At 35.2% G+C, this 14,383-nt stretch overlaps 1 protein-coding gene and 1 long non-coding RNA gene across 2 annotated transcripts in view; one reads left to right on the plus strand and one right to left on the minus strand.

Moving 5' to 3' along the window:
• PASK (PAS domain containing serine/threonine kinase) overlaps positions 1–14,383 on the plus strand; it is a 38,146-nt gene that overhangs the window by 18,364 nt on the left and 5,399 nt on the right. Inside the window, exons 10-16 of the mRNA XM_058187546.1 lie at positions 283–605; positions 1,205–1,435; positions 2,717–2,898; positions 6,888–7,055; positions 8,050–8,175; positions 11,880–12,014; positions 13,675–13,874. Of these exons, the coding sequence (XP_058043529.1) occupies positions 283–605; positions 1,205–1,435; positions 2,717–2,898; positions 6,888–7,055; positions 8,050–8,175; positions 11,880–12,014; positions 13,675–13,874 (1,365 nt within the window). The remainder of the gene's footprint in view (positions 1–282; positions 606–1,204; positions 1,436–2,716; positions 2,899–6,887; positions 7,056–8,049; positions 8,176–11,879; positions 12,015–13,674; positions 13,875–14,383) is intronic.
• The window catches only part of LOC131200575 (uncharacterized), a 24,364-nt gene continuing 9,981 nt past the window's right edge, over positions 1–14,383 (minus strand). The window contains exon 3 of the long non-coding RNA XR_009155657.1: positions 1–183. This is a non-coding gene — a long non-coding RNA (uncharacterized LOC131200575). The remainder of the gene's footprint in view (positions 184–14,383) is intronic.

The following is a 14,383-nucleotide window of genomic DNA, read 5'->3' on the forward strand; positions in this document are numbered from 1 at the left end:
TTTAATTGTGCTATGTAAATATATCAGTGAAGGTTCTCAGTCATCCAGGAAGAGTTGTTTGGAAGTTGAGTCATGGCAACTGGACTTCTTTTCTTTTTTGGTTTGAAACATTTCATTGCTTATCCAAGTAGCTTCTTCAGTCTGTGCTATATGAATAGTTTTATTAATGCAAGTCCTTGCATTCTAAAGAAGGAATACAAATAAATTATGGGTGAGTGGAGAACATGGTGAGAAAGATACTGGGTTCTTCAATATAACAAAGTAAATTTTCTTTTTTTGCAGCGGAAACCACATACCTAGCAATAATGTGCTAGCTACTTATGAAGCTATATCTTCTGAGAATCTATATTATGAAGATGGTACTGAAAAAGAGACTGGAAAATCTGCCATCCGTCAGATGAATGAACAACATTCTTTAAAACTGAATCATTCAGAATCAAACATATTAGATGATAGAAGTAAACTAAATAACTGCCTTTCCAGAAGTACTTATGACCTAATTCAGGAAGAAAATGACAATTTGAATATACACGATTCTACTTCACCACAAGATATGAAGTACCAGCCTTCCACAATAAGAAGAGGAAGAAAACTTTCTTTCCTGGGTAGTGAGATATTTGATAAAAATTTATTAAAAGCTGAATTACAACTTGAGGCAAATGTGCCTTGTGAAGCTGTACATGGGTCATTTGGAACTCCAACAATGGTTTAGCCAAATGACGATATAGCATCTAACCCAAGGCAAAGCCATGAAGTTCCACCTAGAACTCTAATGAATAGAACCAACAGCTTAACTTTTGAGAATAATTCCTTAGAAAATTCAACTAATGATTCTTCAGTTTTTCTGCCTGCAAAAAAGAGCAATAGTCTTCCTATACATGAAGGATCATCAAAACTTTATAATGCCTCTATAATTATGGGAAATGAGAATGTGGGTAGTAACCATTCTGTTTGCTGTGGACTGATGAACCTGGGGATTAATGAAGAGGTGAGATCTGACTCATGTGCTGCCTTTGGACCAATAAAACTTTCCTTCTTAGATGCGAAAGATCTTGTCCAGTCCCTGGATCGGACAAATAATATTACAAATGATCAGTTGGAGTTTAGTTGAGTGGTATCTCTCCATCAGCCAGTCAAAAGAACTTGTTTGTTAATAAGCCGCCTGATTACTTTGACAGTGATTTCTCTATACTTTGTACTTCAGAATTTGAAAGTGCTGTACCAATTATAACGGATGATCTAGAAATGAATTCACTAAGAAGTAGTGTTGACTCTCAAGAAGACTTCCTGACATTAAAGCAGCAGCATATGGCACAGGTAACATCAACGCCTGTAAAACTAGAAAATGTGGTATCTCCAACAACTCTTTCGAACACTGAAATACTAGAAGGCAGCTATACTGGTAACTGCTACCACCGAGATGGTTCGCGACTCAGTAAGTTGGAAGCAATTGTTGGCGCTCTCCGTCTGATCTTTAATAAACATCGTTTAGAAAGCTACAGGGAATGGGAGTTTATTATGAAAGGGATGAATATTGAATACCAAAGAAAATTTTTGAACACTATCTAACCAAACTAAATGTTAATCTGATTTTGCTAATTTCTCTTGGTTAATAGTATTCCTTGTTTCTTAAAGACCAATCATGGCATATTCTTGAGTGCCATATCTAACCAGATACTGCAACTGGATTAAGAACAATACAGAGATACAATCTAAAATCCCTAATCACAGTTAATAATAATTTGGCTATAGATTTTTTTTTGTTGGTTGGAATAAAATAACATATCAAGTGCTAACTCATGCCAGGACTTTACAGCTTTTTGAAAACAGAAGATCCTAGGGGAACAATCTAAATTTCTGGGGGATATTGGAGAAAGCTTTTGGAAGAATTTGGCTATTTTCCAACTCTTCCAACCTTGCCTTATTTTTTATCAAACAAATTTATACTTATAAAGTTTTGGGCTGGTTAGTTATTAAAGGTCTTGACTCATAGCATTGAACACATCTCAAGGTGTTTTGTAAATCAAAGTTAGCTTTTCCTTCCAGGTAATTTCCAATATGCATTGATTGAGAATTTTGGCAGTTACTGTCCCAGCAACTCTAGAACATGCAATATTCAGAAAGGCTGACCAAAACCATGCTGTTTTGTCATGAATTATTTTAGAATTATATTGTTAAATATTGATTTGAGCTGCGTAGTGATCTAGTTGTGAAGACACTTGCTTCCTACTCAGAAGACTGAGCGTTCAATCCTAAGTAGCAGCAGATATTTCTCTCCTAAGGCACAAAGAAAAAATATCTGCTGCAAAGTCCATGTAGGAAGGGCATCTGGTCAGTAAACTTTCAGCTTCATTGAGTTGCCCTGACTACCCTGAATTAAGGGATCATATGGTCATAAAAAGGGAGTTTTATTGTTAAGTATGAATTTCTTTAACAGTAAGTATATTGGTTTCTATTTAAAATTCCACAAGACATATTCAATTTTCCTCTAGTGAAAGAAGACTAATAATAATGCTTTTATTTCACTGTTCAATTTGTTCTTACGTTATCCCATGTTGGTCATGTTTATATATTTCTGAAAAGTTTAGCTGCAGTATTAAAATCCGCAATATATGTAGGGGCTTTAGACTCTCACTCTTGGTTAAGTGTTGTTTTTCTTTTCTCTATCTCATTTTATGTATTTTATGAGTTTTTAACTTGGTAAATTATTTTGCAGGCATACTCTTTGAAGTGAAACGTGTGGAATTGCATGATCCTGCTGCTCTTTTTTGTATTTGGGTTATGAGAGACCTTTTTCAAAGCCAGAAACAAGCAGCAGCAAAGACACAATTACTTCTTTCTAGCTTGGCCAGTTCCTGCCAAACATTAGATGAAATCTCAGCTGTTAATTTGGCAGAAGTAAGTATATTGATTTCTATATAACCATAGACATTAGCTATTGCAGTATTTCTTAGCATTAGTGCAACCAACCCTGCTCACTGTGGAGTTCTGGGAGTTGAAATCCACACATCTTAAAGTTGTTGAAGTTGAGAAACACTGGTGTACAGGAATACAATAATTCCTGTGCACAAACAGTAGCTGTTAGAGTGTTACTGATATTAATGTGATCAGCTGACTTTACAAGACCAAAGGATAATTGCACTGCCACTTACTAACAACCAATATTTAAAACATGCTGCCTATGATTTAGTAAGTAATAAATAATTAACTTTAATAGCCACTGACAGCCTGATCTTCCATAAACTTATTCATAACTTTTTAAAAGCCTTCCAAATTGGCTTACAACTGTTGAAAACAAATTCCACAGTTTAACTGCACACAGTGGTTTTAGGATTCCCCCCCCCCCCAAATTTAAGGTTTTTGAACTATGACTTGAAAAACCTAAGTTCAAAAGAAGATGTAACCATGAATATTCAATGGATGAGTAGGCCAGTCATTCTCTCTCAACCCCATCTACTTTACATAATAAACAAATATTTAAATATCTTGCTGGTCCTGAAGTTCTCTGAATTTAGTTTTAATTAATGTCTTTATATTCTGATACTTTAAGAATGAGAAAAAAATCTCTAAATTACTAGTGCTGTACACAATTTTATACATACCATTAAAATCCTCCTTTTCCCCCTTTTTTCTAAACTAAATAAACCAAATTACTGCAGTATACCCTCATAGGAGAGCTGCTCCAGCCCTCCAATGAATGATGCAAGATAAATATGACACATATAATACTTGCTTCCTCTTGAAACATGAATGGTAAGGTAACACCATTCTCCGTATCTGCTGATTTTGACAGGGAGATCAGACTTGTATTTAGAGAATTTAATGACAAAGTTATTGTTTCTAACCAAAAGAATCTTGTCAGGCAGAAAATAAAAGGGAATGCTCATTCTTTATAATGAATTCTTGTTTAACCGAAAGTAGAAATAAAACTTGAGGAAGGCTATAAGGTGTGATTAAATTAAATGATCCAATAGGAAATTATTCATATATCCTAGAAAGGGCAGGGACCTTGTAGATACATTTTAATGCTAGGATTTTTACTGAAAAACTTTTCCTGGCATTCCCCAGAATAGATTATTCCCGTAAACTCTCTAATTCTTTTGGCTTGTAAAAATCTCTTGCCCTTCTTTTTTTTTTTTTTTGTCACAACAGTATATACAATCATCAACATAAACAATAATTCATCATGAGAGAAAAAGTATATATAAGTAAAAGTATAAGTAAAAGTATGCATATAATACTATAATGAAGAGAACAATAGAACAGGAACGGTAGGCACTTTTGTGCTCTCATGCACGCCCCTTATAGTCCTCTTAGGAATGGGGTGAGGTCAATAGTAGACAGTTTTTGGTTGAAGATTTTGGGGTTTTGAGTAGAGACTATGGAGTCAGGTAGTGAGTTCCAAGCGTTAACAACTCTGTTACAAAAGTCATATTTTCTGCAATCAAGTTTGAATAGAATAGAATAGAATAGAATAGAATAGAATAGAATAGAATAGAATTTTATTGGCCAAGTGTGATTGAACACACAAGGAATTTGTCTTGGTGCATATGCTCTCAGTGTACATAAAAGAAAAGATACGTTCATCAAGGTACAACATTTACAACACAATTGATGGTCAATATATCAATATAAATCATAAGGATTGCCAGCAACAAGTTATAGTCATACAGTCATAAGTGGAAAGAGATTGGTGATGGGAACTATGAGACGATTAATAGTAGTGCAGATTCAGTAAATAGTCTGACAGTGTTGATGGAATTATTTGTTTGGCAGAGTGATGGCCTTCGGGGAAAAACTGTTCTTGTGTCTAGTTGTTCTGGTGTGCAGTGCTCTATAGCGTCGTTTTGAGGGTAGGAGTTGAAACAGTTTATGTCCAGGATGCGAGGAATCTACAAATATAAATAGCTGTTGACATTAAGTTTAAATCTATTGTTTGCTCTTGTATTGTTGAGATTGAAGCTGATAATGTGCCATGTAACACCGCTCCTGCGCAGACTGCACTGGCTACCTGTGGCCTTTCGAGTGCACTTTAAGGTTTTGGTTACTACCTTTAAAGCGCTCCATGGCTTAGGGCCTGGGTACTTACGGGACCGCCTGCTGTTACCGCATGCCTCCCACCGACCCGTACGCTCTCACAGAGAGGGACTTCTCAAGCAATGTCGGCTGGCGGCCCCCAGGGGAAGGTCCTTCTCTGTGGGGGCTCCCACACTCTGGAACGAGCTTCCCCCGGGTTTACGCCAAATACCTGACCTTCGGACCTTTTTTAGTTTTAGTTTTATATATTTTAAAGTTTTTTTAGGCCAATTATAAAATAAGTTTTTTAATTTGTATTTTAAATTGTATATTGTATTGTCTGTTTTTTTACTTTTGGCTGTACACCGCCCTGAGTCCTTCGGGAGAAGGGCGGTATAAAAATCGAATTAATAATAATAATAATAATAATAATAATAATAATAATAATAATAATAATAATAATAATAATAATAATAATAATAATAATAATAATAATAATGTTTGAGCTTGTAAACCGAACAATACACTTTTGTATTGTTAATAGTGAAAAACACAAACTATCCAAACTTCTATAGTTTGGGCCAAAAAACAATGCCTGAAAAGATGAAAATCAGGCCACCAGATGGCAGTGGATACCAGGGAATATGCCCTGCTTAATGTGACATTGACTACCTAGTTCTTCACTGATAATCCAATTAACTTTCACATCTGTTAAACTGTTATAATCCTCTAATTAGGGTCAGGTCCCAAGATTTTGTTGCAGTTAGTTGCTCAATATCTCAGCAAGATGAGGACAGTCATTCTATAAATGAAGTATGTTATAGTAGCTGCAGCAGTGCCATCATTACTATAAAAAACAATGGTCTCTTGAGATCTGCCACCAGTCTGGGATGACGTTTTTGCTTAAAACAGTAACACAACACAAATTTCTTCTTTGAAAAGTTTCAGAAAAGTTGTCTTTTGCAGCAGACGTACACATTTCCATTTGTGCATAGATTTTGGGGTGGGGTGGAGTTAGATTTAGTTCCCTTTGGGGAAAAAAATCATAGGAACACAGTTGGAAACTCAGGGCATATATATAATATTTTTGTTTGTTTGCAAAGATACTGCTCTGCACAGTATATCTTCCTGAAATGTTATATATAACTTTACCACATCAGATTCCCAACTCTCAGAAGCACCTCACTGAATTCAGAATTACTGGTAACTCTCTTCACATTATCTATGTAACATACCATGTTTGCATTGATTTTTCTTTATTTTTGATTCTCCCTACCTATACCCCTCTCCAGTACACACACACACACATACAGGGAGAGTTATGCATCTGGAATTCTTAACTCAATAGAAGAATAATCTCAACTCCCCCTTTCATAACATTAATCAATATTCTAGGCATTTCTTGGCAGTTCTGCACAATTTGCAAGAAATCTCTAACAAACACAGACAGAATTGGATGATGATTTTGACAGATACAGGTTGTTGCCATTTTAACAATAACTGAAACTGCCACATTTTCAGGATTACCTGGTTTCAAGTACATATGTTAAAACTGGAGCAAATTTGGTTAATCTTTGGATGGTTTTAAATATCTACATTCCTTATTTATTTATTATATTGATGCCCCCGCTTTAGGCTAATTTCAGGAGCATCCACTTCAATTTTGAGTAATAATTGAATTTATTTCAAAATTCGTTAGTGAATTTTGAAATAGCTCAAAATAGCTCAAAAAGGAACAATTTGAGGACAGCTACAGATGAAATATTTACCTGTTTTTAATATATTTCCTACATTTTTCCTTGTTTTTATGTTTTGGTTGTAATTAGTTCACTAACAGTTATAATGTGCATCAATTCTTTTTTTTCCTGCAGTTAATCAAAACCACACCCTTATTTGACAATTCACGAAAAGCTGAAGAATTAGAAAGACTGAAAGCTTGTGAGGGATGCTATGGAGACAAATATGATACTCTTACTTTTATTGGAAAAGGAGCTTTCGGGTTTGTCTGGACAGGAAAATGCAAAAGGGATGAGAAAGAGGTAAAAATGCTATTTGCTTAAAATTAGTAGTCAGTATTAGTAGTCATGTTACTATTAGCTACTTGCATTATGTTTTACGTGTGCTGTGCATTATTAAGAAATATCTTTCTTTTATACTCTGGATAGATACAGATAGTCCTAACTTACTGACCTCTTATTCAATGGTCATTTGAAGTTATGACAGTGCTGAAAAAATAACTATAACAAAGTTATAGCCATTTGCTACCTCTAGCATCCTGCAGTCACATGATAATTGAAGAAGAAATTTGAGCAGAATAAGCTGGCATATAATGAGGAATATATATCAAAAGCCATGAGTACATTCGACACAGCTAATGTGCCTACTTACTCTGGTCATAAATCTGGTTGCAACTTTGAATGGTTGCTGAATGAATGCTCAGTAAGCGACAACTGCCTGTATTTTGTTTTCAAAAAGAAGAAAAAAATATGTTTTGTTCTTGTCTCAAGTGATGAATCTTATATGGATTTAAACCACTGTTTCCCAGCTTTGGCAATATATGGACTTCAACTCCTAGAATTCTGAGCAATGGCCATGTTGATTAGGGGATTCTGCACACTGAAGGCTACACCTCAAGAAGCTGCCAAAATTAGGAAACACTGATTTAAAACTAATTATTCAGTATGTCTAAATTGTGAATGAACTAGTAAATGCCTACTCAGATTGCATTGCTTATCTTTTTAACAAATCGAATCAAATTCAGTTGACCAATTTCTGTTAAATCACTGAATTATTAGAAGGAAAAAGTAATGCATGTACAAATGCCCTTCTCATGCCATCATGATATGTGATTCAGTCTATAGTTCTTTAAGCAAAACAATAAATATAAAATGCATACCTATTTGAACTGCCATTTTACAGTTTAAGTATAAATTGTTTTTTAAAATCTGTAACAGATAAAAAGTAAATTAATTCTTCCTATCCTGTCCCATCCAAAATTGGTCTAATTATTCCTTTGCATCTTATCATTCATAGGTTGTAGTGAAATTCATTTGGAAAGGAAGGGTATTAGATTATTGCTGGGTAGAAGATCCTGAACTAGGGACAATTACTCAGGAGATTTCTATTCTGAGGAAACTTCAACATCCCAATATTATCAAGGTATAGTAGACCTGTTAAGCAGATATATAAACTATAACTTCAGCAATTAAGCCCCTTGTATTAATGTATGTGAAACCATTTTATTTGGTCTTAATGGATGATATATTAGAATACAGCAAATTTCCAAACATGGAAATTTAAGTATTGGATCATTCATCATTTTTGTATTTTGTTCTTGATTTGACTTATCTTCTTGCTAGGATTTAATCTGTGACTACTAAGTTTGCTCATTTTATACTAGTTCTCCTGAAACAAGATGAAAATGTCTGAGCCTATTTATTTAAGAAGTAGGCAGCATAAGGCATAGACTTGCACTTTTCCATAATTTTGAGATGGAAACATTTGAAAATTATGTTAGCCTAAAATAAGCTCATAATGTTCCTCTCCAGATCAATGAGAAAACTTATCCATACCCAGTATATCCATATATACTGATACACCCTAACCTCAATACACACAGCTCCACTCAGCTCTTTGTCCCTAACATCTGTCCCCAGCCAAAATAAGGTTTTATTATTAACCATCAAAATATTATTCATTTTTGTGCTCTAATTGTAAGATGGTACCTTACTGGACCATTTTTGGGGGTTTGGATTGGTGGCACAATTCTGCAGTGGTTCTGCTCTTTCATTAGTGTATCGTTTCAATCAGTGGTGACAGGGAAGGAGGAATTGCCCTAACAGTCTCTGATATGTAGTACTGAAAGGCCCACCCCTGTCCCATACTTTTAAATATCTACATCATGGGCATCAAACTCACTGCGTCACGTTGCCGTCACGTGATGTTTCATGATGTTTTCACCATTCATGGAGCTGGGGTGAGCATGGCCTGCACGTGACGCATCTGGCTGCCAGTTGATCTACACCCCTGATCTACATGGAATCACTAGATGAAGTTATTTGATGATTCAGGATGTGGTATCATCAATATGCTGATGATATTCAACTTTTACCACCTTGGGTTGTAGGGGACATCCTGTTGGTCCTGCTCCAGTGCTTGAATGCTATAAGGGTCTGAATGGGAAACAACAGACCATAGCTGAAGCCTAATAAGATAAAATTACTGTTTTTACACAGGGCTTCCCTGTTGATGTTAGTGTTTTGTGGGTTCTTCATGGAGTGTTCTTCCTAGAGATAATAGGTGCAAGGCAATCTAGCTATAATGATTCATACTTTCATTATCACTCAGTTGGATTATATTGCAAAATAATGTATGTAGCCTTAAAATATTTGGAAAGTTAAAGCTAGTCCAGAAGGTGACCCATGTGCTTATCCATTCCTGACATAGGGTACATATAACACCAATTCTGAGGGCCTTGCACTGGTTCTCAGTAAGCTTATAAGTACCCTTACAAGTTGGTGGTATTGGCTTGGAAAGCCCTTCATGGCTTCACTCTACAGGACTGACTACTTCCAACTAGATTGGCTTGACCTATCAGATCTTGTAGCTGCTAGTGATTCCATACTCCTGAAGTTAGAAAAACTAAGACAAAACATACTTCTAACAGCCTCCCATTGGAAATAAAACTACACCTAGTCCTCGACTTATGACCACAATTGAACCCAAAATGTATGTCTAAGCAAAACATTTAAGTGAATTTTGCCCCATTTTAAGAACTTTCTTGTCACAATTGTTAAATTGTTAAAATTGTTAATTTTGCTTTAACCAAAAACTTTCTACTATTGACCTCACCCCATTCCTAAGAGGACCATAAGGGGCGTGCATAAGCGCACAAACGTGCCTACCGTTCCTGTCCTATTGTTTTTCTTTTCTTCTTCCTATATATATATATGCTTATACCTCCTAATATTTACTCGTATATATGTTTATATACTATATAATCTTTTTGTATGATACTTACATATGTTGTTGTGACAAAATAAATAAATAAATAAATAAAATTGGGGTGATTGGAAAAAAAATGAATCACTGCAGTGGTTAATTTAGTAACAAGGTTGTTAAGTGAATCTGGCTTCCCATTGGCTTGTCAGGTTAAAAAGATGATCACATGACCTTGGGACATTGCTTCTGTCATAAATATGATTCCCCTGGAGATGCTGCAACTGTCATGAGTCATTTTTTCCCCCAGTGCTGTTGTAACTTGAAATGGTCTCTAAATGAACTGTTGTAAGTTGAGGACTACCTGTATTATAACCCTTTAGGAAGCTATTAAAAACTGAATTATTTTAGACAGCATTTTTGGATAAGTTTTATTATTTTGCTTTTATTTATTATTATAATAATAATAATATAATAATAATAATAACAACAACAACAGAGTTGGAAGGGACCTTGGAGGCCTTCTAGTCCAACCCCCTGCCCAGGCAGGAAACCCTACACCATCTCAGACAGATGGTTATCCAACATTTTCTTAAAAATTTCCAGTGTTGGAGCTTTCACAACTTCTGCAGGCAAGTCGTTCCACTTATTGATTGTTCTAACTGTCAGGAAATTTCTCCTTAGTTCTAAGTTGCTTCTTTCCTTGATCAGTTTCCACCCATTGCTTCTTGTTCTACCCTCAGGTGCTTTGGAGAACAGCCCGACTCCCACTTCTCTGTGGCAACCCCTGAGATATTGGAACACTGCTATCATGTCTCCCCTAGTCCTTCTTTTCATTAAACTAGACATACCCAGTTCCTGCAATCGTTCTTCATATGTTTTATCCTCCAGTCCCCTAATTCATCTTTGTTGCTCTTCTCTGCACTCTTTCTAGAGTCTCAGCATCTTTTTTACATCGTGGCGACCAAAACTGAATGCAGTATTCCAAGTGTGGCCTTACCAAGGCATTATAAAGTGGCACTAACACTTCACGTGATCTTGATTCTATCCCTCTGTTTATGCAGCCCAGAACTGTGTTGGCTTTTTTAGCAGCAGCTGCACACTGCTGGCTCATATCTAAATGGTTGTCCACTAGGACTCCAAGATCCCTCTCACAGGTACTACTATTGAGCAAGGTACCACATATATGGTACCTGTGCATTTTGGGTTTTTTGCCTAAATGTAGAACCTTACTTTTTTCACTGTTGAATTTCATTTTGTTAGATAGCGCCCAATGTTCAAGTCTGTCAAGATCTTTCTGTAACTTGAGCCTATCTTCTGGAGTGTTGGCTATTCCTGCCAGCTTGGTGTCATCTGCAAATTTGATGAGTTCCCCATCTATCCCCTCGTCCAAGTCATTGATGAAGATGTTGAAGAGTACTGGGCCTAAAACAGAGCCTTGGGGTACTCCACTGCATACTTCCCTCCATGTGGATGTAGTTCCGTTGAGGACTACACGTTGAGTGCGGTTGGTCAGCCAGTTACGAATCCATCTGGTGGTGGTGCTGTCTAACCCACATTTTTCTACTTTATCTAGTAGGTTATGATCTACTTTATCAAATGCTTTACTGAAGTCCAAGTAAATTACATCGACAGTATTCCTCTGGTCTACTAATTTTGTCACTTTGTCAAAGAATGCAATAATTTATTACGACTTGGCATTCTGTATAATTACTTAAATTGTCATTTCATTGTATTTATTGTAAACTGCTGAGAGTTTATTGAAGGCAGTAGGATATCAGTCCCCAAAATAAATTAATATAATAAATAAATCCAGTAAATAAATAAAAAGTAGTTTAATACTTTTGAAATGAGAAGGGTCCAGTGGGATACGAAATTTGTGGAGTTTTTTGGAAAGTTGTTTACACTACATTTTTTGACACTAGGTGCTAGATATATTTGAGAACCAACAGTTCTTTCAACTAGTGATGGAGAAGCATGGTACCGGTCTAGATCTCTTCACATTCATTGATAATCAACCTGATTTGGATGAGCCTTTGGCAAGTTACATATTCCGGCAGGTGAGATTTTGTTAAAATGCAATATGCAGTAAAGAGCTGATAAAATGGTAAAAAAATGTTAGCCAGGTATAGATTTCAGATTTGAATCTAAATTGAGGCAGAGGCAAAGGAGTTAGCTTCCTTTTCTTATATGCCTAGTCTTGATCTGGGTTATCTGTGATATTTTATTCTATAAAGGAACATCACAAAGTTTATAATAGTGCTGTGATATTGTTTTGCATATATGTCTTTTGATCTGTATTCCAAAGGGCATTCTATATTTGGCCTGACCTGTAACTTTATTCATGGAAAACTAAAAGGGATGAATGCTTAAGGTGAATACTATATATATTTGCACATCAAATTTTAACAAAACTTCTTTTTACTATTAAAATAAAAACCGTACCTAGGAAATCTGTAATTTTGTTCCTTAGAACCACTAATGCTTCTGACAGACAGATTATGATCTAGGCGTCATATTGACCAACAAGAAAAAAGATGGAAGAGCAAGAGACTTATGTATAAATGAGGAAGGGGTGGAAGCTATTTTGTTGTTGCAAATGGAGCATGAGAACGTATTGGTTACTGCTTTCCTTGTTATCTATTTGCTACAACTTCTTTATATACATCACAGTAGTCTCTCCCTTTGGTAATCTCTTTCCACTTATGACTGTATGACTATAACTTGTTGCTTGCAATCCTTATGATTTATATTGATATATTGATCATCAATTGTGTTGTAAATGTTGTACCTTGATGAACGTATCTTTTCTTTTATATACACTGAGAGCATATGCACCAAGACTAATTCCTTGTGTATCCAATCACACTTGGCCAATAAAATTCTATTCTATTCTATTCTATTCTATTCTATTCTATTCTATTCTATTCTATTCTATTCTATTCTATTCTATTCTATTCTAAAGAATAGATTTCTGTGGTGTACTTTTCTCCACCTTAAAATTTCTGCTATTTCTTATTCTTTCTTCTAGGTCAAAACTAGAGGCAATAATTGGTTTTGCTTAAATGTTTTTCTGCCTATAAGCAGAAGAAATATGATGAAATCTGCATTTATGGACTACAGTAAATATTTAATTCTGGAGAAGAGGGAACTTGTCTGGTGCCGTAGTTAAGATGCTGGCTATAGGTCTTCCTTAGGCTGAAAGCTGGCTGAGTGACTTCAGGCCAGTCACTCTCTCTCAACCCAATCTACATTACAATGTTGTAGGGAAGATAGGAGGCAGTAACATGAAACATGTTCACTAGCTTGATTTGATCAAAATATATAAGAAAGGTGGAATAAAACTAATTGTTTACCCAGGATTAGAAAAACTTTGATTATTGTAAGTTCTATTGGTCTCATATAATCAGAAGAGGCATTACCCTGCTCATCTTCCTCACGGAATTGTTCTAATGAAAATGTTAGTTAACAAAATAAGGTGTATAAAATATTGCTTCTAGTAATACACAAAACAGTAGTGACATTTTGAGTTTTAATCACTACAGAGGCAGGATTAGAATGAAATGTGAATTTCATATTCTCTTAATTCCATGTCTTTTTCAAGGCAAAAAAGCAAAAAGCTAATAAGATTTTAAGCAGAACATATAATTATTTTTTGGTTACAGTTACTTTATTATCTGGAATGGGTGATATTCTGATCTCATCTTATTTGTGCATCAGCTCGTATCTGCAGTGAACTATCTTCGCTCTAGGAATATTCTTCACAGAGACATAAAAGATGAGAACATCATAATTGCTGAAGATTTCACGATCAAGCTAATAGACTTTGGCTCAGCTGCTTATTTGGAACCTGGCAAAATGTTCTATACTTTTTGTGGGACAATTGAGTATTGTTCTCCAGAAGTGCTATCAGGCAATCCGTATGTATGATTTTGAAATAACTTTTATGTTCCAACAGAGTACATTAGTCTGATTGAGGGGAGACGCTGTTCATTAACTCCAAAACTCACATAGGGAAAGACCATGGAAATTTTATCATATTTATAATTAATAAAATGAGTTATGAATATATTGTCAGGCTATTTAGCAAGCTGAGTAAAAATCTAGAGAATTTTTATGATGTCCAGGTTCAGTCAAACTGGGAAATCATAGCGAATATTAATCCACAATTTTAAATGTGTTTAACACGTTGGTTTTTTTAAAAAGCTGTTAATTATAATTTCCTATTTTGAAAAACATGAGAATTTGTGATTTGTGCCAGATTTCTTGGTTATACCCAGCATGCTTATTAAATTAAAATATTATTGAACTATAACATTTCTGTTTAATTTTGAATCTCTCTCACTTTGGGGAAACATGTAACCATCCCTAATCAGATCTCTTGTCAATAATACAGAAAGCTTTAGGGGAAAAGGTGAGAAAGGCAGAA

This window comes from Ahaetulla prasina, chromosome 6 (genome assembly GCF_028640845.1).
Source record: "Ahaetulla prasina isolate Xishuangbanna chromosome 6, ASM2864084v1, whole genome shotgun sequence".
NCBI lineage: Eukaryota > Metazoa > Chordata > Lepidosauria > Squamata > Colubridae > Ahaetulla > Ahaetulla prasina.